At 38.1% G+C, this 25,984-nt stretch overlaps 1 protein-coding gene across 5 annotated transcripts in view; it reads left to right on the forward strand.

Annotated features, from left to right (window-relative positions):
- The window catches only part of LOC140724997 (E3 ubiquitin-protein ligase pellino homolog 2), a 137,732-nt gene that overhangs the window by 83,454 nt on the left and 28,294 nt on the right, over positions 1 to 25,984 (forward strand). For all 5 annotated transcript variants that reach the window (XM_073039900.1, XM_073039904.1, XM_073039901.1 and 2 more), the window contains one exon: positions 9,021 to 9,150. In XM_073039900.1, the coding sequence (XP_072896001.1) occupies positions 9,021 to 9,150 (130 nt within the window). The remainder of the gene's footprint in view (positions 1 to 9,020; positions 9,151 to 25,984) is intronic.

Here is a 25,984-nt window from a genome sequence, read left to right on the forward strand (position 1 = left end):
AGTTTATTCTTAATCTGTATGCCAATAATACTTCATAGCCCTTTTTTGCCCTGATAATTTCTTTTATTTTTAAGTACGCTCCTACACTGTCTGTATTCCTTAAGGAACTAACCTGTTTTTTGTTACCTGTATCTGTCATATGCTTCATTTATATTTATATTTTTCATCAATATCCTTAATCATTTAGGATTGCCTAAGTTTGCGGCCTTTATCTTTCAGACTTATAAAAGATGTTGGCCCTAAACTCTCACTGTTCCCCTTTTAAAAGACTAATTAATTGTTTTGCCCACAAGCAGCTACTTTCAATCTACTTTTCACAAACAAGGGAAAATCAGCAAATGCTGAAAATCCAAGAAACACACACACACACAAAAATGCTGGAGGAACTCAGCAGGCCAGGCAGCATCTATGGAAAAGAGTACAGTTGATGTTTCAGGCTGAGACCCTTCAGCAATCCTGCTAAAGGGTCTCGGCCCGAAACATCAACTGTACTCTTTTCCATAGATGCTGCCTGGCCTACTGAGTTCCTCCAGCATTTTGTCTGCGTTGCTTCATCTACTTTTGTCAGGTCTTGTATTACTTGTATATTTTTGGCAGTACGATTTTTAATTATGATTTTCAAACAGAACGTTTATTTCTTGATGAACCGACAATATAGTTTTCAGTTGGAGAAATGATAAGGATTGTATTTTGTGTTTCAATCAGGCAGCAATTTTCTGCAATTATGTATGTACAATTAGAAATAGAAATGCAAAATGTTATATTCCTGCAAAAAGTTCACAGAAGTGTGATCTTCTTACTTGGCTTAATATTCAGATACTTCGGGAGAAGTTAAGCTTCTGCACTTATTTCATAGATGCACACTTAGCTTGTCATTTTTTTTTTAAACCTCTTTAACAGTAGTATGTCTTCGTAACTTTTTCTTAAATACAATGATTTTGACACTAACGTTTAACTTCTACAAGAGGAGAGTTATTTTACTCTTTGTGTTTTAGTTATCATTAGAAATGTTTTCTTTCCTTTTATTTTTAGCTGGTTTTTCTTTTCTCTATGTCTTTCTGTAGCTGATTTATAATTGATATTCTAACAGGCAGTTCCTGATGCAGACACTGCAGAATTATTTAATAATTCTTGAATTTGATAGGTTAAGGAAATATGCAGTTTCTTGCCGTGTCATGCTTGTCACTGCTGTCATGTCCCGTTAAGAATGTTGTATATATAAGATGATTATTTGACTGGAACACATTATGCAAAACCCCACAGAAAGTTTATGGGAAACTACAGGTCTTCTCAGATTCTTGATGTTTGTGGCTCAGAGCAAAGTCCAGCACACTGCTGTTCTTAAATGCGAATTGAACTAGAAACTGACAATGTTGCTGCTGAAGCATCCATTGAACAAAGTTGGAACGGCAGTATTAATCACTGCATATGTGATCTTTCAATAAATTGGGAGGTTTGTTTTAATTTCATTTATATTTATATTTTTCATCAAAATCCTTTAGGATTGCCTAAGTTTGCTGCCTCAGCTAGGGCTTTACTCTTTACTCTTTTACTTTTTGGAGAGAAAGAGGATGAAAGGAGACATGATAGAGGTATAGAAGATATTAAGAAGAATAGATAGAGTGGACAGCCAGCGCCTCTTCCCCAGGGCATCACTGCTCAGTACAAGAGGACATGGCTTTAAGGTAAGGGGTGGGAAGTTCAAGGGGGATATTAGAGGAAGGTTTTTTACTCAGAGAGTGGTTGGTACGTGGAATGCACTGCCTGAGTCTGTGGTGGAGGCAGATACACTAGCGAAATTTAAGAGACTACTAGACAGGTATATGGAGGAATTTAAGGTGGGGGGATATATGGGAGGCAGGATTTAAGGGTCGGCACAACATTGTGGGCAGAAGGGCCTGTACTGTGCTGTACTATTCTACGTTCTATGTTCATTTCCTTCGTTTATCATTACATGTTCAGCCTCTTTCTTTCTTTAAAGTTGGTACTGAACTGTCTCACAGCTCTGTGAAATTTAGAGGAACAATATGGAGATAATACAATTTACATGATAGGAGAAAGATTTTTGGATGTGGACCAAATTTTGAAGGTTGCAGAACAAATTAATGAGGTGGCTAAGAAAATGCCTAGAATATTTGCCTTGTAAAGAGGGTCATTGAGTTTTTTAAAAAAGTATTATATCTTTACAGTTTATTGTTTAGATCCCATTTGAAGTATTGAGCTGGATTTTGTGGTTGTAATGACAGTAAAAATACCAGTACCATGTAACTGGCATTAAGTATGTGTAGTTAAACTAGAAGCTGAAAATTGGTAATGCCCTTTATTTCTTCCCTTCATTAGTCAAGACTGTGGAATACAGTGGCTTCCAGTTAATTGGGCCATGGTGCACTTAATTGGGACAGGAGAGTGTTGCCGAACACTTTCTAACTAACATCAGTCGCATGCTCTTGTGTGCTTGTTAGACACTCCATCATGCTTAGAGCGAACAGTTTCTAAATAGCACCAGTTGCATGCGTTTGTGTTCAAAAAGCAGTGATTTTTGTCACAGATACTTAGTGAGAAATAAGCAGAGAGACAATTCAGAACTGTTTTGCTGTCAAGCATTCAGGCATAGAGATGCCAGAAATGGGTGGGAGTGAAAATGAAACAATTTTGCTAATTCAACAAGTTAGGAACTATGAAAAATTCGAAGAGTCGTCTAGAATGTTACAATGAAAATGAAGATTTACAAGATGCAATCATGGAAAGGATTGTATGAAAGTGGTCTCTTATCTCCACTAGTGTCTGCTGATTTTGTTAGTTTATAGTCAATCAAAAAACATGCCAGCGTACACTGCATTAATTCATCTGTCGATAGCTGCAAGGAATTTTACACAATTTTATAGTGCTATAGTAGTATTGATGGTGTTCTCATTTGTTTTGTTTTAATTTAATTACATAATTTGTTACTGACTTAAACAGTGGTTTGACTCTTTTATACCTTTTTCAATATTTCCATAAAACTTCAGCTAATTTGAGCAGCTGCTTAATTTAGGTCAAAGTATACTAGTCCCGATGGAAGTAGTACCAGAGAGGAGTACAATACTAGCTATATCGCTAGTATTTCTGATCATTTCTGCAGGGGAGATGTAGTTGCACAGGGATGGTGCAGAAGACATTTACAAGGATGATACCTGGATTGGTTAGGTTGGAATTGTTTTCTCTGGAACAGAAGCTGAGGGGAGACTGAATTTAGGCGAATTAAAATATGAAATGCCTAGTTAGAGTAAATGGAAGGGTAATTAATATTCCCTAGCCCAGGGGTCAAAATTAGAAAGTAATCATCCAATATAATTGGTAGGAGGATTAGAGGGAGATGAAGAATCATGCAGGACATTTGACCAAATTCTGGAAGATGGTAATAGGGCTGGATAGCTTTTTAATTAGCATGGACATGTTGGATTAAATGTTTTCCATTTTTTAACTTTATATGAATCTGTTGGATATTTATTGGCAGAATTGTAAGATATTTATGTTGCAAACTAAGCATCTAATGTCTAAATTTATACCCTGTTGTAAGATTGTTCCTGAGACATACAGCGGCTATAAAATGTATTCACCCTCTACCCCTGAAAGTTTTCATGTTTTGTTGTTTTACAGCATTGAATCACAGTGGATTTAATTTGGCTTTTTTTTGACACTGATCAACAGAAAAAATCTCTTTCATGTCAAAGTGAAAACAGGTCTCTACAAAGTGATGTAAATTAATTACAAATATAATACCAAAATAATTGATTGTGTACGTATTCACCCACCCCCTTTAATATGACACACCAAATAATCACTGGTGCAGGCAATTGGTTTTAGAACTCACATACTTAGTTAAATGGAGATTTGTTTTTGGAGACCTGTGTGCAGTCAGGGTGTTTCGACTGATTATAGTAAAAATACACCTGTATCTGGAAAGACCAACTGCCAGTGAGTCAGTATCCTGGCAATAGCTACACCATGAAAACAAAAGGACACTCCGTGCAACTCTGTGAAAAGGTTATTGAAAAGTATAAGTCTGGAGAAGGATACAAGAAAATTTCCAAGTCACTGACTATCCCTTTGAATACAGTTAAGTCAACCATCAAGAAATGGAAAGAATATGGCAAAGCCGTAAATTTGTTTAGAGCAGGCTGTCCTCAAAAACTGAGTGACCATGCAAGTAGGGGACTAGTGAGGGTGGTCACCAAGAGACATGTGCCAACTCTGGAGGAGGACAAGCTTGAGTGGCTGATATGCAAGAGACTGTGTATACAACTGTTGCTTGGGTGCTTCACCAGTCGCAGACTTATGGGAGAGTGGCAAAGAGAAAACCATTGTTGAAAAAACTCAAATGAATTCTTGGCTAGAGTTTATCAAGAAGGCATGTGGGAGACTCTGAAGTCAGCTGGAAGAAAGTTCTTTAGTCTGATGAAAGCAAAATCGAGCTTTTTGACCATCAAACTAATTGCATAAGTTAAACACCACACATCATCAAAAGCTCACCATCCTTTTGGTGAAGTATGGTGGTGGCTGCATCATGCTGTGGGGATGCTTCACTGCAGCAGACTGTGGAAAGCTTGTGAAGGTAGAGGGTAAAATGATTGCAGCAAAATACAGGGAAATGCTGGAGGAAAATCTGATGTAGCCTGCAAGAGAACTGTGATTTGGGAGATTTGTTTTCCAGCAAGACAATGACCACAAGCTTTAAGCCGAAATACACAAGAATAGCTTATAAACAACAAAGTTTATGTCCTGGAGTAGCCAAGTCAGAGCTCAGACTTCAATCCAATTGAGAATTTATGGCTGGACTTGAAAAGGAATGTTCACTCATGATCCCCATACATCTGACTTGAATAGCTTGAACAGTTTTACAAATAAGAATGTGGAAAATTGCAATGTCCAGATGTGCAAAGTTGATGGAGGCTTATCCACACTGTTATTAGTGCCGAAAGTGCATCTCCTAATTACTGACTCGAAGGGGGTGAATACTTATGCAATCAATTATTTTGCATTTTATATTGTAATTAATCTGCTTTCACTTCGACACAAAATAATGTTTTTCTGTTGATTAGAGTAAAAAAAAACCAAATTAAATCCACTGGAACAACAAAACATGGAAACTTCCGAGGGGGTGGGGTGGGGTGTATAAAGAGCCATACAGTGCATAACAGATTAGTTCCCTTGAGATATCCGGGGCTGATGTAGAGACATTTTACTGTTTACTGCAATTCATCATGCCATAATTAATTATTAATTAATCATTAACTAATGCATGATGAATTGCAGTAAACAGTGAGATGACTTTGCATTAGCTGTGACAACAGTGGTTTTCTTCTGAGATCTTCATACGATAATCAAGTTGTTAAGCAAAGAGTAACGTGAAGGACTGACATTGTAGAGCTGTTGATTAGCTGCTAAATTTAATCCTTTGCACACACACTTAAATACTTATTTCAAGGGATTGGCAAATGCTGCTTTACATCACAAATCTAATAACTCTAGCCCTTTAATGAAGCAAATAGCTCCTCCTTGATGAGGGATAGTTACTGTATATTTCTTATATCTGGCTTCCCTCAAGAGCCCTATTTAGATAATTATTTAAGATAAGCCTATATTAACTATCAACCTAACCAACTCAACTGTATTGACACCAGAGTCTGTCTTTCCCTTATCTGCATCCAAGCTAATGTGACTCGTTCCTTAATTTCTGAGTAAAATATCATCTGGCTTTGTCTGGATACCAGATATTGCATTTGGAGATGTAAAATCATTTGTTGAAGCTTATGAGGAATGCTAATTCCTTTGCTTGTATTTTATAAGCCCTTCTCTCCCACAGTGTCTTGATTATTATTAAAATATTATGGAATTGATATTTTCATACAGTGAATATCCTATTCTATCTAACTTGTCGTACCAACTAACACACAGCTTAATTTTCAATATATAATAATGAATCCAAAACTTTTAACTTAGATGCCCTAACGTTTGATAGAAAAATCTGTAGCACAAGATTACAGTTGAGCTGAATGTAGATGGGTCTGTTGGGAGTTGGAAGAGATTATGGAGGAGGGAGAGAGAGTCAAATTGTATTGGTCAATTTAATAGATTTTGGTGGTCTGGTCCATTAGTGGTAGGGAGGTCGATAGGTTAGTGAGAGGCTTCGAAGCAACCAAATATTCCTACTAAGAGAGTTATTGAACTAACAAAAATTGTGAAACCAGGATTATATATAGTGACATTAAATAGGAATAGAGGCTGTTAATAAAATTAAATTTCTGGATCTGTTTGTTACTGGAAATGTCAGTGTTTATTGCCCATCCCTAATTGTCCTTGGGGTAAATTTGAGCCATTTTCTTGAAACACCTTGAAGACATCTTCAAGTCATGTTGCAGCTGTATAAAGCTATCATCAGGCCACATTTGGAGTATAGTGTTCAGTTCTGATGACCACATTACAGGACGGATGTGGACATTTTGGAGAGGGTTCTGATGAGACTCACCAAATTGCAGCTTGTGGTAGAGAGTATTGGTACTCGTTTAATCTGGTATATGAGACCTTGAATGCACAAGAATGCATGAAGCTGCATAGTAGTGTACTCAGCCCAGTAAATCACAAGATATTCCTCCCCACCATCGATAAAAATCTACATGAGGCACTGACTCAAGAAAGTGACATATATTGTCAAAAATCCCACCATCCAGTCCATACCATCTTATTGCAGATCAAGCAGCATCTGTGGAGGCAAAGGGATAGTCAATATTTCGCATTGAAACACTGTATCAGGACTTTAACTCAGTCATTAGAACAGTGCATTTTGTCACTGGTACACAGTATAGACACTGGTGCAGAAAATGAATGTGTGCAGTCTAGGCCAGTCATGTGACCTAATTTATCTTTAATGATGTTGACTGCTTGTAGAGGTTTGGTTCTGCAACCATACAGCCAAGTGGAAAGATTCCATTATCCTTCTGACTTGTGCCTTGTAGATGGTAGAGAGGCCATGGGCTGTAAGGAGGTGAGTCACTTGCTGCAGAATACTGAGTTTCTGACCATTTCTTACAGCCACAATATTTGTATAGTTGGTCTGATTGGATTTCTGGTCAGTGGTAATCCTTAAATATTAATGATAGGGCAATTCAGCGATGGTAATCCATTGAATGTCAGGGATAGATTGTTCATCATTATCTTGCACTGTTGTGCTGAGAATGCCATTTTCCACTTCTTAGCCCATATCCAACATTATCTAGGTGTTACCTCACTAAGGTATGAGCTGCTTCGTATGTTAAGGGATTGTGAATAGAATTGCCATTAGCCACAGATGAAAAGTCAGAAAGATTTTCCTGAATCTTTACCTTTTTGGTTAACTTCCTTGCTTAGTTATTTGTAACACAGGTGATTAGCTGATCCGGCTGGCTCAAAATCAGCTTTTTACTCCAGGTGATGATACACTGTCCCCTTGGTACTGGTTGTGATACAAAGTTATTTTTAGATCTTTCTAATAGTGCAGTTTGAAACCACGAATGTGTCAAACTATTGACAAATGCATTATTAATTATTGTGCCATTTTGAACCCCATGTTGTTTTAATATGAACATAATCTCCAGAGAGACACTGAAGCTAGTGGATACAGTAGTGTTTTATTCAACAAAAATGAGCAGCAGGCATCATATTGAAACCCTTTCGGAGGAAGAGGCTTGTTCGACCAATGTTACATGACCTTTTACATACTAAAGATCAAAGGAAAATTCTATATTTTCAGTGTAGGTACAATGCTTCCTTTGGATTACATATAATTTTTACTCCTCCTTCATCACCCCACACTCTAAATACCCAAAATAAATGTTAATCAGCATTGTCTGGTTTTCAATTAACTGGAGTCCACAGTTTAAGGAAGCTGTTGTCCAGTCTTGTAGTTTAAATTTAATCTACAATTCTCATTCAGGTCTAAAGATTGTTTGCTAAAGTTAATCTTCTGCTGTTATCCGAACTCCAGAACACGTCCTAAAACATGTTAAAACTTTATATCTTGGAAAAGGAAGAATGTATTGATGCTAATCAATTTTTTTGCAATATCCTTGAAACATTAAGTTCTATGATATGTCATCTAAGTGCTACTGGACTGGAGATAGAGCAGGCTGAGGGTAAATCAATACAAGGGGAGAAATCTATGTGAACTCTATATAGAACTGTTTTGCCTGAAGTAACCAATACACAGCTCTTGTGATGGACGAGTGCTGTCATCATATGACGACATCTCTTTTTGCAATACCTTATGTTATCTTGCCAAAAGGATATATTCAGATCTAGCATCTTAAATTTGCACATAAATGAGCTGCAATAAGCAATGCTGAAAATCTATTTCACTGCCTGATACATTCCACATTCTGCTGCAAAAGGGAAACCAATGCTTTTTCAGTAAGTTGATCATCCGTGGAACACATTTGAAGTACCCGTAGATGAGATGCCATCCCAGTAAGGCTACAGTACAGGAGTACATGCATACTGAGCAGCACACTGTGTGTAGAGCCATTGATCCAGTGGATCAGATTAAAGTTCTGCAGATCAGGCAGGGCATGAAGACCAGTGGTAACTAACTAGCTAACATGAAGGAATGGTTTCATAGATATATTATTAATGATATGACTAACTTGTCTAACCATCTTCAGGCAAAAGATAAAGCATTTCATCCTCCTGTTGAGGCTCACTATTCACAGCTGCAAGTCTTTAGCCAATTTAAGTCATTCACTTATATGACAAGAAACAGTATTTAAGTAAATGTAAAATTCAGCTGTTTAACAATACCTTGGAAATGCAGCTTTTAGTATTATTTTATAATGCTAATGTGAAGAGGATATTCTTTAGAGTATTCTATTACATTTCAATAGCATGAATTGTTACCTGACCAATTGAAACAAACCTATGAAGTATAACTCTTTCCAATTGTACAATTGGTTAAGTTTTGGCAAATGCAATAAATGGTAGTTTATATGTAACACCTGTTTCATTCACAGGTACAACGGTTCTCTTCCAAATGGAGACAGGGGCCGCAGGAAAAGCAGATTTGCACTTTTTAAACGATCAAGAGCTAATGGAGTCAAGCCCAGTACAGTGCATGTTATTTCCACTCCCCAGGCTTCTAAGGTATGTAGTTAGGTGGATTGGTTGGAATATAATTATTTAAAATGTAGTCGTTGGCTGCATTTTAATTATTAGCTTATTTCTTTTCCCTAAGTTATTTTTCCTTCTGCTGACTTAAAAATTTTTCAGATACTAGAAATTAGTTTGTGAAGCACTGCATTTTTTGAATGCTGAATTATATGAGTTTTGGTCCTGATGCTGGTGTTTGACCTGAAACACCAGCGATTCCTTTCCTTTGACAGATGCTGCTTAACTGAACAATTCTTCCAGCAGATTGTTTGTTGCTCCACATTCCATCATTTGCAATCTCGTATCTCTTATTTGAACTACCGGTACTATGTTTTTAAAAATGTTAATCATAGGAACATTGTTATTCTGTGCAGGTTGGAAACAGTAGCCAGGACTCCATCAGATGATGATCGTATGTTCTTAGATCATATCTTTCAAAGCATGCAGGGAACCACTTTCTTACCTCTAGCTCTTGGAAAATCAATATAATTAAAAGTTAGGTCTTTCCTATGTTAGTGGCTATAGAAATCTGCATCGGTGTCTAGATTGTCTCGTAATATAGGTCATGGTCACTGTCATAATGAACTTTCTAGCTTTTAGGTAATTTTAAACTGAGTGACTAGTCTAAGCTAAGTATCGTAGTTGGATGCACTCTGCTGCATTGAAGAGGCAACTAATGCTGATTGTTCACTTTCCCTCGATCAGAGACTTATTCTGGTGCCATGTGCTAGTGAATATAGGAAAAGGGCAAGTGCCTGGCTGAAGAGATGGTGCAGAAGGAAGGTCTTTAGAATTCTGGATTACTGTTACCATTTGTAGGGAAATTGGAACCTGCAAAAGCCAGATTATATTTGAACTGCATTTAGTCCAACATCCTTGCGGTTTTAGAGGTGGGCGTTTCTAGTGTTGTTGGGGAGGCTTTAAAATAATATGGCAGGGGATAGATATACAGAGAAGGAGTGTATTTTGGGATCAGACAAATATAGAAAGAAAATTAATTCAATCTAGTAGGCACATGAGAAGAATGTGAGACTGGGCCATATCTATTTTAACGCAAGGAGTCTAACAAGTAAGACAGACAAATTATTCCTAAGCTCCATCTATATGGCTTCTTGCTTCAATAGGGTGTGACATGAATAGCAATCCTGTGATCACCATCCTTGTCTTTTAATTAAGCACCTCACTCCCTAAACTCACTTTACAGGAGCTTGTTATTCCTGCCGCTAGATATAAAACCTACTTGTAAACCGTAGAGGACACCATATGACTGCCACTTTATGGTGTTCGCTATTGTTAGTTGGAGGAGGTTCATTACTGTTTCACCTGGAAAATCTGTATGGGTCCCTGGAAAATGAAAGGGTATTGTCGTAGAACAATGCAGCACAAAAGAAGGCCCATCAGTCCAACATATCCATGCAGATCAAGATGCCCATTAAGCTGGTTCCATTTGCCTGCATTTGGCCCATGTTCTTCTAAACCAATGATTCCCAAACTTTTTTGGGTTACTGCTCCCTTGGCTCCCAGACCATTTCCCCAGCATCCCCCTCTCCTTTTCCAGCCATTACATAAAGACTATAAGAATTTTGATTTGCAATACACAGTGAAAGAAAATAGGAACTGCAAATTCAAAGCAATGACAAATAATTGCAAATATTGTTCAAACATATTTAAAACTACAAATACATTTATTTATCTATTTAATTGCAGTAAAGACAATTTTCATCAATGATTTTAGAGTATCCATTTGTAGTTCAACTATTCACTGCTGCATTGCTTTTACACCTTTGAATGAGATGGATGGGTTTGGTGCAGTGATATCAGCTTCTCAACGTTAGGCTGAATATCACTCAGAAGGAGTCTTAGATCCTCATGTTCAGTAATTTGCAGTTTGTTTCATTGCTTTGAGAGAAGTTGGGCGACTGCACTGAAACTGTACTCCACTAAATATGACATTGGAAAGGCAATAAAGAATATTTAGACCTTTATCAGTGCAGTCGTGTTCAAAGATTTCTTTCTGTAACCAAAAGTCTTGATATGATTTTTTTGATCCGTGGTTTCAGCTCAAAGTAATTTTGTTGCAAGATCAATTCTTCCATTCTCCTGTTAATTCCTTATTATAAGTGTTCAGGAATGGATTTATTACCCATTCTGGAATTTGGATCATGAGAAGATCCTGTAATCTCTCTGACACGTCTTTATACACCACACCCAGGTAGGCACAATATACTCGAAGATTGTCATCTGGTATTCTTTCTTTTGCATCCAACTCAGAGAGGCTCGGAAATTGGAAAAGATTGTGAAGGCCAATGTTGCACTTAAATAGGATTAACTTGGACAGAAATGTGGAGATGACTGATTTGACTTTGATACCTCACCATTTCAATGCAAATGAACATTGATTTCATTAAACCTTGAATAATTCTGACAAATAAGCCATATCATGCTTCATATTCTTAAGTTGATTACTGAATGAAACAGTTGAGTCTTCAAAGAATTTTAAAGCGTCTCAGGCTGTTTCATTTTGAGAGCCATCTGATTTCTGATTTTCTTTACTGCTGTGATAACAGAATTTAATAATTTGTGCAGCCAATCACTTAGGTTTTTTATAAGATGTTGTCTGAATTACACAGTTAGGTGCAGGTTTTTTCAAGAAAGTAATAAGCCTGTGGTAGCGCCTTGTCATTGATGGTGTCCCATCTGGTGAGTGAAATGTTCTTCTCTTTGAAAAATTGTTCAACAACCCAAAATATTGATTTCACATTTATTTCTAGTCCCCTTGAAGTAAGTCTTGAACTATGCTTTCATCTGTTATGAAGTGAACATAGCTAAGAAGCAAAGATTTGTTCCTTGGCAAAGTTGATTCATCCAATTGCAGAGCAAATTCTGTTGTCCTAAGTGTGCTGTACAATGTGCATTCTCAGACATTTCATCTATTCAGCTTTGAACAGAATTGTCACTGAGTGGAATCATTTTAATTATTTCGTCTGGTGACTTGTGCAAAACTGTACTCAGAACTTCTACTGGCAGAATCAGTTCTTCTCCAATTGTATAGGGCTTTCCAGATTTAACAAAGAGCAATGAAATGTATAAGGCATGTAAACCATCACTGTTTTGTTGTGAAGTGCTGGCAAAGCAGAGTCTTAGAGAACAGTAGGTTAACAAGAGGTGAGGTGATTACTTGACTACTTGACAGACCTCAGTATGTGCGGTTGGGAGACTGTAGGTCTGACACGGTGGTCAGCAGCACAGGAGCGCCGCAGGGAACCGTACTCTCTCCGGTCCTGTTCACCCTGTACACATCAGACTTCCAATATAACTCGGAGTCCTGCCATGTGCAGAAGTTCGCTGATGACACGGCCATAGTGGGGTGTGTCAGGAATGGACAGGAGGAGGAGTATAGGAAACTGATACAGGACTTTGTGATATGGTGCAACTCAAACTACCTGCGTCTCAATATCACCAAGACCAAGGAGATGGTGGTGGACTTTAGGAGATCTAGGCCTCATATGGAGCCAGTGATCATTAATGGAGAATGTGTGGAGCAGGTTAAGACCTACAAGTATCTGGGAGTACAGTTAGACGAGAAGCTAGACTGGACTGCCAACACAGATGCCTTGTGCAGGAAGGCACAGAGTCGACTGTACTTCCTTAGAAGGTTGGCGTCATTCAATGTCTGTAGTGAGATGCTGAAGATGTTCTATAGGTCAGTTGTGGAGAGCGCCCTGTTCTTTGTGGTGGCGTGTTGGGGAGGAAGCATTAAGAAGAGGGACGCCTCACGTCTTAATAAGCTGGTAAGGAAGGCGGGCTCTGTCGTGGGCAAAGTACTGGAGAGTTTAACATCGGTAGCTGAGCGAAGGGCGCTGAGTAGGCTACGGTCAATTATGGAAAACTCTGAACATCCTCTACATAGCACCATCCAGAGACAGAGAAGCAGTTTCAGCGACAGGTTACTGTCGATGCAATGCTCCTCAGACAGGATGAAGAGGTCAATACTCCCCAATGCCATTAGGCTTTACAATTCAACCGCCAGGACTTAAGAACTTTTTAAAAGCTATTATTAATGCTTTTTGAGATAGTGATTTAGATGCATATCATATTTTTTACTGAGTTAAGTATTGTATGTTATTAGTTTTGCTACAACAAGTGTATGGGACATTGGAAAAAAGTTGAATTTCCCCATGGGGATGAATAAAGTATCTATCTATCTATCTATCTATGTAATCATTGTAATTAATTATGAGGCACTGAGATTAAATGCTTATAATAAGTGATTCACTTCTTAAATTAAGACAGTAATCCCTCAGCTACTCCCCCTTGCTGCCAAGCACCCGCCACTGCCTTCTTTATCTCTTTCATCCACTTAGAAGCTTTCACTGCCCACATTGGGAACCACCTTTCTAAACATTTCCAAACCATGTACCAGACCAAGGTATGTTTTCTCTTGACTTCCTCTTCCTATAGTCCACAGTCAATTCCTTGGTCTTGCTGATGTTGAGTGTGAGGCTGTTGTTGTGACGCAACTCAGTCATCCAATCTATCTCACCCCTGTTTGCCTCCTTGTCACCATCTAGATTCTGCCAACAGATGTCATTATCATGATTGTGTCATGGTGACATTGTCAGAATTGGTATGGTAGAGGCTAGAAGAATAGAATGGAGCCCTTAGAAGCAGCAGAGTGAGAGGAGTGTAGTCAGGATAGCTATAGGACTCAATGGGCTTGCAGTAAATGAAGGTAGTTCCTGGGTTATAAGGATTTTGTTCTTGAAAACAGATTCTTTCATAAATCAGAAACAAATAATTTTAATGAGAGTTGATTAACATGGATGTCGTTATCTGTTGCCTTCCTCTGTGTGATTACGTGGTACCGAATCACAATGTCCCATAGTCAGTCGCAAATTTTAATGGCCTTAAAGTATCAATGGTGTTGCATTAGTTTGAGTGAAATATTTTACAAGTGTCATTAGAAGAGAACACATTGTCAGTTTCTAAGTCATATTTCTTAAATGGTCCTCTTAGAAGGATGTAGTCTGCTTGATTACTATAGGGATGTTACATGATATCATTTTTTGAAGACTGGTTGTGTTTTGAATTAAATAACTGGTACTCCTATTTCATAGTCTGTGAAGCTTTTCTGTAACTAACTTTCCTATTTTGAAAAGTTCTTTCAATGAGATTTACAGGAAGATGTTGTTTCCAGCTTGGCACTGCTGCCCGTCGCACCTCCAACAGTGCCCTTAGATCAGCTGCAAGGTCATCAGCAGCCAGGGACCACCATTCATTGATGTTTTACTCCCTTAGCCCTGGTACATCTCCTGGTGGTGGAGTAGTGGCAGGGATGTCTCCCTGCCACCCCTGCACCTTTCAATGGGGTTAGTCGGTCCTCCAATTTCTGTTCTTCCTCTTCAGCCACAGCCAAAAGCTGCCCTTTCCTCCCTCTTCAGCCAACTTTCTGGTGGCCCTCCTGAGCCTCACTGCCATATCACAGAGTAACCTTGTCGTTGACGTGCTGATGAAGCCGTGGTATCCTACCTGATGGTCCTTCAGCCAGTTTCCTTACTCTCAGCTGCCAGGTCTGAGTACTTCAACCTATTCCTTCCTCTCATGGGTTAGTTAACCCAATGAAGATGACTAACTTGGCGTCTATGGGCTACAGTACTCTCTCCGGGTGAAGAGATGTGGTGGCGATTTCTGTAGGGAAATGTAGCTATCTGCTGAGATCTGTCCTCTTGTTTCACTCATTTAAAAAATTATGGGAGAATTTGGGTAAAGACAGATTTCCGTGAGCTTCATCTTCCATTACTCAGGAGGTCCTGTTTGCTAAGCTATTCCCCAAAATATTGATCAAAACTTGTGAAAGAAAAGGGAAAAGTTGGATCATGTGAAAATGAAAGGAAACTGGAAATTAATAGCAATGATAATAAAACCTTTAAATATTGCTTGGGAGCAAAAAGCAACATGTAAACCCTCATCACTGGAAAATGATATGAGGAGGTTTCTGACAAGTTTTGATACAAAGAATGATCCATATTGTCTCTACCTTTCCTGCCTTTCTCTGTAACTTTGTGCTGTTTTATTCTGATATTTACTGCTTTCGATAACTTGAAAGGTATAATTTGTTTCTTCAGAGATATTGTCTGCCCTGCTAAATATTTCCAGCGTTTTCTGTTTTATCTTGGTAATTATATCCCAATATGCCAACAAGTGTAACATAGTGTTTATAACATTTTCAGTGGCTTTTACAGAGAATGTAGAGAATAAAATGTTAACAGTCACATCATATAGATGCAGGGTGGAGATATCATAACTGGTTGCATCACAGAGTGGTGTGGAAACACCAATGCCCAGTACTGGAAAAGTCTACAAAAAATGATGGGCACAGCTAAGTCCATCACAAGCAATGCCCTCCCTATTATTGAGCATGCTTACAAGGAGCACTACCACAAGAAAGCAACATCAGTCATCAAAGGAATCCCATCATCCAGACCATGCTCTCTTCTCATTACTACATTGGGCAGGAGGTATAGGAGCTTTAGGTCTCACACCATCGCATGGCTATTATCCTTCAATCATGATAATTACAATCAATTTAACGATGAACTGACTCCACAACCTATAGACTCCCTTTCAAGGACCGTACAACTTATGTTCTTAGTTTTTTAAAACTTTTTTTGCATTTATTATTGGCATGATTTGTCCTCTTTTGCACATTGAATGTTGTCAGTTTAGTTTTTCATCAACACTTCTGTATTTCTTTAAGTCCCTGCAAGAAAATGAATCTCAAGGGCAGTATATGGTGACATATACGTACTTTGATAATAAACTTATTCTGAACTTTGAATTTTGAAATTGCTGATTCTACATCTAATGATTAGGACTGCAACAGTGTACTTGGAGGAATACTGGCTTCTGAATTTCTGTTTTACATCACACTGCAGTCACTTTCACAAAGTAATGAATTCTGAGAGGTTCACCACAATGACAACCACAAATTCCAGTCTGTTGGTTTTATTGAAAAATACATCTTAGGTGTCAGTAGAGATGCTTCTTCTTAGTACTTTAGTTTAATGGTGTCTCTTGGGCAATGAGGAATTGTTAACTGCTGTGTTTTCAATTAATGAACTGAGATTTTGTGTATTTTTTATAGTGAAAACAGTTTCAGTAAATTTGCTTCATTGTGAATTTACTGTCAACATAAACAGATTAAAATATGGGACTCCTTAATTTATTACTTCAAAGTTATGCTTAAGACACTTCCTTCTGATTCACATGATTTCTGAAATGTTTCAGAGCAAGTGCATTTTTTTCTGTATACTATTTGGTCAAGTAAAGATGTTGGTATCTAATTTAATGGGAATAATTGATAGTTACTAACTGTCAATAGGGACTATTGATAGTTCCTTGAGAACTGCTAGGTACATTCAGCATGATTTCAGATTCAGAATTACTTATCACATATACATCAAAACATACAGTGAAATGTGTATGTTAACTACATACCTAAGGTAGTGCTGGGGGGTATTCTAGCACCAACATAGCATGCCTACAGTGTTCAGCAGAACAACACAAGCAGCTATAACAACACCAACAAAGCAAGCCCATTTATCCCACACACCCAGACAGGCAGACCTCCAACCCCAGGACAGGCCATCTCTATTCCTCCAGTTTTTGGCCCTGGACTCTTAGACTTACAGACATTGAGCCTCCAACTTTGAACTTCGCTGATCTCTGGGCACACCCAGGCCTCCAACTGCCTGGTGACTTGGGGGATAATCGGTCCTCATGACCCTTTTGGGCTTGCTGGCTTTGGTCTTTGACTTTCAGGCTGCTACTTCTGGACTCTGCCAACATCTGTGTATCAACCCTCGGACTCACCAATCATGGGTTTGATCTTTGGGCCTCAACTTCCAGACTCATTTAGATCTCTGGTTCCAGTAGTTTGGCCTATTATCAGTCAACTTAATTGCTTCATCTATGACAGCTACAAAAAGTTCTTGGATCATTTCCTCCACCAAGGCAGTATTTGTTACAAACAGAAATTGCTCACTCAGCAGATCAGGCAGCACCTTGGAAAATGAAACAGAGTTAACATTTATTGTCAAAATTCCTACATAAATTTCATTAAAAAGATAAATTCCATATTGCAGTGAGGTCTGCTTCAAATTTAGTCTCATTATGAGCAGTTGCTGTTTTATAGCTCATAAAGAGCACTAGCTGGTGTTCTGATCTGTTGTCTCAAAGTTTCTGCTGGCATTCTTATTGTCATATTTACTCTAAGCTGAAGTTGCATTGTGTCATAGTTTTCCATCACATTGAACTATCCTTAACTGCATTGTTTTCCTTCCAAAAGACTGTTCTTTTGTTACAATACATTTTCCCCTTCACTTTAAGCTGTATCTGCTCTTTCCAGTTGCCACTGATTTGTATCTTTCTTGTCCCATTCCAGTAATGGCCCTGTTTTAATAATAACAGTAATGCTAACAAGGGGCAAGAGATGCCATTTAGTACATTGGAGATAGATTCTGATAGTTATTTTAAAAGGGAGTTAGAGACTTGAAAAGAAAACAATTACAAGTCTTGAGAAAAAAACAGGCAAGTGAGACAATTGAACTGGTCTTTCAAAGTTCAGTGTACATATATGTCACCATATGTAGTCCTGAGATTCATTTCTTGTGGGCCATCTTAGTAAATCCAAGAACCTTAATAGAATCAATGAAAGACGGTACCCAAAAGGGCAGCAAACAACCAATGAGCAAAAATACAACAAACTATGCAAATACAAAAGAGCAAAAAATTAATAATAAATAAATAAGCCATAGATAGCAAGAACATGAAATGAAGCGTCCTTGAAAGTGAATCTATAAGTTTTAGGAAAAGGTCAGTGATGGGCCAAGTGAAATTGAATGAAGTTATTCCCACTGGCTCAACAGCAATGATGGTTAAAGGTAATAGCTGTTCTTCAACCTGGTAGTGTGAATCCAAAGGCTCCTGTACATTCTTTCTGATGGCAGCAGCAAGAAGTGAGCATGACCTGGGTGGTGTGGGTCCCTGATGATGGATGCTACTTTCCTGCAATAGCGCTCCCTATAGTTGTGTTCAGTGGAAGGGTGGGCTTTATTCGTGATGGACTGGAATGTATCTACTACTATTTTAAGGAATTTCCATTCAGGCACCATGAAGGATACATCCATACTTCCATTCAAGTGACAGGCTGCATTACCATCTGGTATTGGGGGTGGGGAGAGCTACTGCATATCATCAAAGTAAGCTGCAGAGAGTTGTACAATTAGTCAGCTCCATCATGGGCCCTAGTTTGATAGTATCCAAGACATCTTCAAGGAGTAATGCCTCAAAAAGACAGTGTCCATCATTAGTAGGTTCAATAGGTACATTTAATGTCAGAGAAATGTATACAACGTCCTGAAATTCTTTTTCTTCATAAACATCTATGAAAACAGAGGAGTGCCCCAAAGAATGAATGACAGTTAAACGTTAGAACCCCAAAGCCCCCCCCCCCAGCTCCCCCCTCGCATGCACAAACAGCAGTAAGGCAACGACTCATTAAAAACACCCTACCATCCTGGACATGCATTCTTCTCATTGTTACCATCAGGAAGGAGGTACAGTAGTCTCTCAGTGAGAGAGTATTTTGGAGATAGTGATCACAATTTTATCTCCTTTACCATAGCATTGGAGAGGGATAGGAACAGACAAGTTAGGAAAGCGTTTAAATGGAGTAAGGGGAAATATGAAGCTATCAGGCAGGAATTTGGAAGCATAAATTGGGAACAGATGTTCTCAGGGAAATGTACGGCAGAAATGTGGCAAATGTTCAGGGGATATTTGTGTGGTGGTCTGCATAGGTATGTTGCAATGAGACAGGGAAAGGATGGTAGAGTACAGGAACCATGGTTTACAAAGGCTGTTGAAAATCTAGTCAAGAAGAAAAGAAAAGCTTAGGAAAGGTTCAAAAACTAGGTAATGATAGAGATCTAGAAGATTATATGGCTAGCAGGAAGAAATTTAAGAATGAAATTAGGAGAGCCAGAAGGGGCCATAAGAAGGCCTTGTTGGGCAGGATTAAGGAAAACCACAAGGCATTCTGCTAGTATGTGAATAGCAAGAAGATAAGACGTGAGAGAATAGGACCAATCAAGTGTGACAGTGGAAAAGTGTGCATGGAACCAACTGGAGGAGATAGCAGAGGTACTTAATGATTACTTTGCTTCAGTATTCACTACGGAAAAGGATCTTGGTGATTGCAGGGATGACTTACAGTGGACTGAAAAGCATGAGCATATGGACATTAAGAAAGAGGATGTGCTGGAGCTTTTAGAAAACATCAAGTTGGATAAGTTTCTGGGACTGGATGAGATGTACTCCAGGCTACTGTGGGAGGTGAGGGAGGAGATTGCTAAGCCTCTGGCAATGATCTTTGCATCATCAATGAGGACGGGAGAGGTTCTGGAGGATTGGAGGGTTGCAGATGTTGTAACCTTATTCAAGAAAGGGATAGAGATAGCCCAGGAAATTATAGTCCAGTGAGTCTTACTTCAGTGGTTGGTAAGTTGATGGAAAAGATCCTGAGAGGCAGGATTTATGAACATTTAGAGAGGCATAATATGATTAGGAATAGTTAGCATGGCTTTGTCAAAGGCAGGTTGTGCCTTATGAGCCTGATTGAATTTTTTTTGAGGATGTGGCTAAACACATTGACAAAGTTAGAGTAGTAGATGTAGTGTATATGGATTTCAGCAAGGCATTTGATAAGGTACCCCATGCAAGGCTTATTGTGAAAGTAAGGAGGCATGGGATCCAAGGGGACCTTGCTTTGTGGATCAAAAATTGGCTTGCTCGGAGTCTCAAGATGGCGCTCATGGAGTAAACCGCTTCTAGGCTTTGCTCCAAACCTTTTACGTCTTTTTAACCTACAAACAACCCTTAAACTTATTCTAAAGGGGTCTAAACATACAGAATTCTTCTTTTTAAACTATTTGAATTATTCTCAACTTGCTGAAATGTCTAAAGCAAAAGAACCGAAACAGACGAAAGAACCGATAACTTTAGAAACAGTTGTGAAGCTTATAGAAGTCAAATTTGAAGATCTGGAGAAAAAAATACTTGTAAAGTTTTTACAGTATGACGAACGTTTGAAATCACTCGAAGAAAAGTTCCTGACCCTTTCACTGGAATCACAAAAACAACAAGCAAGTATTTTGGCTCTTGAAGAAGCCACTCTTAAGAAAGATCGTATAATCGAAAAAATACAAGAAGAGCAAACTTCGACGTTCCAACAGATGGATCGCTATAAAGTTAAAATTACTGATTTGGAAAATCGCTCTCGAAGACAAAATCTCCGGTTAATTGGGATCCCGGAAAAATTTGAAAGCGGTGATCTTACCGTTTTCTTCTCTAAATTTCTAATGGATGTCCTGGGCTCAGAGGTACTGGATATTCCCCCGGTAATCGATCGGGCACATCGGGTATCACGATTTCAGGCGGATTCAAGTCTGAAACCACGACACATAATCCTCCGAATCCATTATCCTCATATCAAAGAACGTTTGATTCGGGCAGCTCATAAAAAAGGCATGATAACCCATCAAAATTTTAAATTTCGCATTTTGGAGGACTATAGCCCGGAGGTCTTACGGGCTAGGCTGGCTTTTAGATCGGTTATGTCGAATTTTCACCAGAAAGGCTACAAGCAAGCGCTGCTATTTCCAGCACATTTGAGAGTCACTCTGCAGGATGGATCTTTCCGGCTGTTTAAATCGCCAACGGATGCTCAAGGTTTCCTGGAACAATGATATTCTATCGGGCTGACCAATGTAATCTAGCCTATAGATTTGGATCTGTTATAGATTGACGTTTGGTTTTTTTTTGATACGGTTTACATGTATTTCTTACCTATGGTTAAAGCTCTTTTTTTTGCTGGGTTTATTCTGATTTTATATTTTTTCATATTATTAATCTATTAGCGTTGAAAATAACCTATTAGGGTTTTTTCTTCTTTTTTGCTTTTCTTTTTTTAAATCGATATACGCTCTCTTTTACACTTTTAACATTTGAATATTAAGATTGGGAAAAAAAATAAAATGGCGTTTCTTCTTCCCGACAGACTCCAGTGTTTGGAGCGTCATAACTGTTTTGATGTGTTTGAAAGTTTTAAACTTTCATTTATTGTTTTAATTCTTTTTTTTAACCCTTTTGTTTATATACATTTATAACACTAATTTTATATTTTAACTTTTGCTATATCAACCCTTTTTTATAATGTGGGTTGTTTGTATTTTTTTTAACTTTGTTGCGTTCGAGTTGCCGTCTTGAGACAAGGGGGTAATTTTAGTATTAGATCGCTTGCTTGCCTCTTTTTGGCTTTTTTCCTGGGGTTTTGAGGGTGGTGGGAGGGGGATTTTTCTTTTTTCTCTTTTTTTCGCTTGCTTTTTGCTTAGTTTTATTTCATGGGCTTATATGAAACTACAAAAATGGCTGCAGTGCTGTGACTTCCGGTTCCCCCTTGAACTTACTTCCTTCTTCCGGGTTCATGAGTTCACTTTTCTTTCAAACTTATGAGTTAACTGTAATATATATTGTCAATATGGATAAGACTATTAACTTTGTTTCTTGGAATACTAATGGTTTAAATCATCCGATCAAACGGAAAAAAATATTCAAAGTATTCCATAGAATGAATGCTAATGTTATTTTTGTACAAGAGACTCATGTAAGGAAGGTGGATAGTCAGCGGTTGTTTAGGTTTTGGAAGGGCCAACAGTATCAGTCAAATTCGCAAGCCAAAGTGAGAGGTGTTTCTATTTTTATAGACTCATCAACTGCTTTTATACATCATGAAACAATTTCAGATCCGCAAGGTAGATTTTTGCTTATTACTGGTTTACTTTTTAATCAAAAAGTTGTTTTAGTTAATGTTTATGCTCCAAATACTGACTGTCCTGAATTTTTTAAATGCTTATTTACATCCTTTCCCAATCTGAATCAATATAGATTGATAATGGGCGGGGATTTTAATTGTTGTCTAAACTCTTTGATGGATAGATCCAAGCCCACTCAAACTTTTCCGAATAAATTGGCTTCTCTTATTAATTCTTTTATGATTGATTCAGCTATTTGTGAAATTTGGCGTTTTTTACACCCTAATGACAAAGAGTTCTCATACTTTTCCCATGTGTATCATAATTACTCAAGAATTGATTACTTTTTCATTGATCAGCATTTACTTACAGATGTTATGGATTGTAAATATGACTCTATTACTATATCTGATCATGCACCTTTGAAGTTATCTATTAAGGTGACGGATTCATATATTAGCACTAAAGGTTGGAGGTTTAATCCTGTTTTACTGCAGGACTCTGACTTTGTTAACTTTATTAAACAGCAAATTGATTTGTTTTTCTCAATAAATTCTACAGCAGAGATCTCTAGTGGAATTTTGTGGGATACTTTTAAGGCATATATTCGTGGACAGATTATTTCATATTCTGCTGGAGTTAGGAAACGAACTAATTCTAAAATATTAACATTAGTTGATAAAATTAAGGCAATTGACAAGATCTACTCATTGACCCCTAGTAAAGAACTTTATAAAGAAAGAGAAAAAAAAATTGGCTTGCTCACAGAAGGCAAAGAGTGGTTGTAGACAGGTTATATTCTGCAGTGGTGTGCCTCAGGGATCTGTTTTGGGACCCCTTCTCTTTGTGATTTTTATAAATGACCTGGATGAGGAACTGGAGGGATGGGTTAATAAATTTGATGATGACACAAAGGTTGGGGGTGTTGTGGATAGTGTGGAGGGCTGTCAGAGGTTACAGTGGGACATCAGTAGAATGCAAAACTGGGCGGAGAAGTGGCAGATGTAAGGTGGATCATTTTGGTAGATCAACTATGATGACAGAATGTAGTATTAATGATAAGATTCTTGACAACGTGGAGGATTAGAGGGATCTTAGGGTCCGAGTCAACCGTGGGATTGAGTTTAAGAGCCGAGAGGTAATGTTACAGCTATATAGGACCCTGGTCAGACCCCACTTGGAGTACTGAGCTCAGTTCTGGTCACCTCACTATAGGAAGGATGTGGAATCTATAGAAAGGGTGCAGAGGAGATTTTCAAGGATGTTGCCTGGATTGGGGAGCATGCCCTATGAGAATAGGTTGAATGAACTCAGCCTTTTCTCCTTGGAGCAGAGGAGGATGAGAGGTGACCTGATAGAGGTCTATAAGATGATGAGAGGCTTTGATCGTGTTGTTAGTCAGAGGCTTTTTCCCAGGGCTGAAATGGGTAACATGAGAGGACACAGTTTTAAGGTGCTTGGAAGTAGTTACAGAGGAGATGTCAGGGGTAGGTTTTTTACGCAGAGAGTGGTGAGTGCGTGGAATAGGCTATACCGGCGGTGGTGGTGGAGGCGGATACGATAAGGTCTTTTAAGAGACTCCTGGATAGCTACATGGAGCTTAGAAAAATAGAGGGCTATGGGTAACCCTAGGTAATTTCTAAGTAAGTACATGTTCGGTACAGAATTGTGGGCCGAAGGACCTGTATTGTGCTGTAGGTTTTCTATGTTTCTCCATCCAACGATGCTGGAACAGCTTCTTCCTTCCCCTCTGCCATCTGATTTATGAATGGACATTGAACCCATGAACACTACCTCATTACTTTTTAAATTAAACTATTTATTCTGATTCAAGGCATTGGTGTTTCCATACCAAGCTGTGATACAACCAGTCAATATATTCTCCTCCACACATCTACAGAAGTTTGTCGAAGTATTAAATATCATGCTGAATCTTCACAAACTGATAAGGAGGTAAAGGTGCTGCTGTGCTTTCTTCGTAATTGCACTTAAATGCTGGGCCCAGGATATGTTTTCTGAAATGGTAACACCGAGGAATTTAAAATTACTGACCCTCTTCACATCTGATTCCCCCGATGAGCACTGCGCCATAAACCTCCAGTTTCCGCCTCCTGAAATCAATAATCAGCTCTTGGTCTTGCTGACATTGAGAGGTGTTTGTTGTTGTGATACCACTTTGGCCAAACTTAAGTATAGCATTGGAGATGTGCTTAGCCACACAGTTGGCATAGAGGATGGGCTTAATGGCCTGATTATGTTGTGATTATGTGTTTCTTGATGAGTGAGGGTGATATGGCATTTTTTCACCTATTTTTCCTCATTGCAATCTGTTACAGTACTGCTTTTGCATATCTTTTTCTGGCATTCTAAACTTGAGTAATAAGGACACTCAGTTGGTTCAAAGGCTTGTAAAGATCGTGGATTTTAATGCTATAAGTATACTTCCTATAAAAAGTATACCTACTTTATAAATAACAAAACTTCTGGTGGATCTCATTTTAAGTGTTGCCTGGTTATATATATTTGATTATAAATACTCATTTTTAACAAGAGAGCTATTTCTCACATACATACTCAATCCTTTTACAGCAAGTATGAAATCCAAATGTCCCTGCTCAATACCATGTAGTTTTTTTTCACAAAAGTAAAGTATGTTGGAGACCATATAACAATTTAGAGTCTTGAAGGTAATGCTTGTGGGATTTTTCATAAAGAGAACACATTTGTTGATTTGTAACAATACTGCTCCTTTAGTATCAAACATATTGTCACATCTGCCTCAGGAGTTCTTAACCTTTGTTGCTGGTGCATTGTTATTGGCCAGAGGGGTTCTACAGGGCTCAACACGTACATATTTACTGATACTGATGCTTGACTGTATGGTGAAAACTGCCTCTCTCAGTGGACCATTTTATGACTTTAATATGAAAATGATCCGTCAGATTAAATCGATAATTTCCAAAGAGTGCAAACTGTTGTGCGAATTCCCACCTCATTATAATTCTCATGTTGCTTGCCGGTGGATAATTTACATGATTAGATTCCCTTGCTGGTTTAGGAAAATGATTTGCTACTCTATTATGCGTTCAGCGATTGTAACTTTTGAAATAGAAAGGCTCAATACAGATGTGTATCTCCCTTACACCACAATTCCCCAGGTAGGAAGGAAATATGTGGCAACATTGTCTTCGTTTGTCCTTATTCTGCTTCTCAAATATATCAAATAAAGTGGCTGCATAGTTTATCATTAATCATACTGTACAACATTATTATTGATCCTTTGGGTTGTATTGCCTGAAACATACAAAAAATTTAAGTGTCTCAGCACTGGGCAAATTAAGTCTTTATTTGAAGTAGGTAGCATTTCTGCACCTTGGCTCTATTATTCTTTTACTGCTTGTCACTCAGACTATATTCATTAATGTGAGACTTTGTACTCTTCCTTTAGGTTTGAGTTCAAAATCAACTGCTTGTCAGGCTTTTACCAAGCCTGTACATTTTTACATCATTGCGTCAATTTTTTTAAGGACTTATTAAAGTGTTACACTGTCCTGTCCTTGTCGCTTTCCTATTACATCCATAATTGAATAATTGATCTGATGGAAAGTGAAAAATAATTCTATGATTGCCGGGAGTTATAGTGCAAGTGCTCTAACTAAATGTGAATTAGAATATAAATGTACTTGGTTTAAAAGTAGTTTAACACCTGAGCTTGTGTATTGAAAGCTTGGTAGAAAGATCCCATGGTACTTATTTGAGAAATTCACAAAGCTGAGTGCCGGGAAGAAATCCAGGTGGACAAAGTGCTTACAGTTGGTCTTGCTTGAATTGAAAAGTTATTGACATGGAGAAATAATTATTTACATTCTGCACTATAAATGGTGAAGCAAATATTGCAGAAAATGGCCATATAGTTGGTCAAGACATAATTAACTAAGAAAGATTAATGGTTTATT

Source organism: Hemitrygon akajei, chromosome 3 (assembly GCF_048418815.1).
Source record: "Hemitrygon akajei chromosome 3, sHemAka1.3, whole genome shotgun sequence".
NCBI lineage: Eukaryota > Metazoa > Chordata > Chondrichthyes > Myliobatiformes > Dasyatidae > Hemitrygon > Hemitrygon akajei.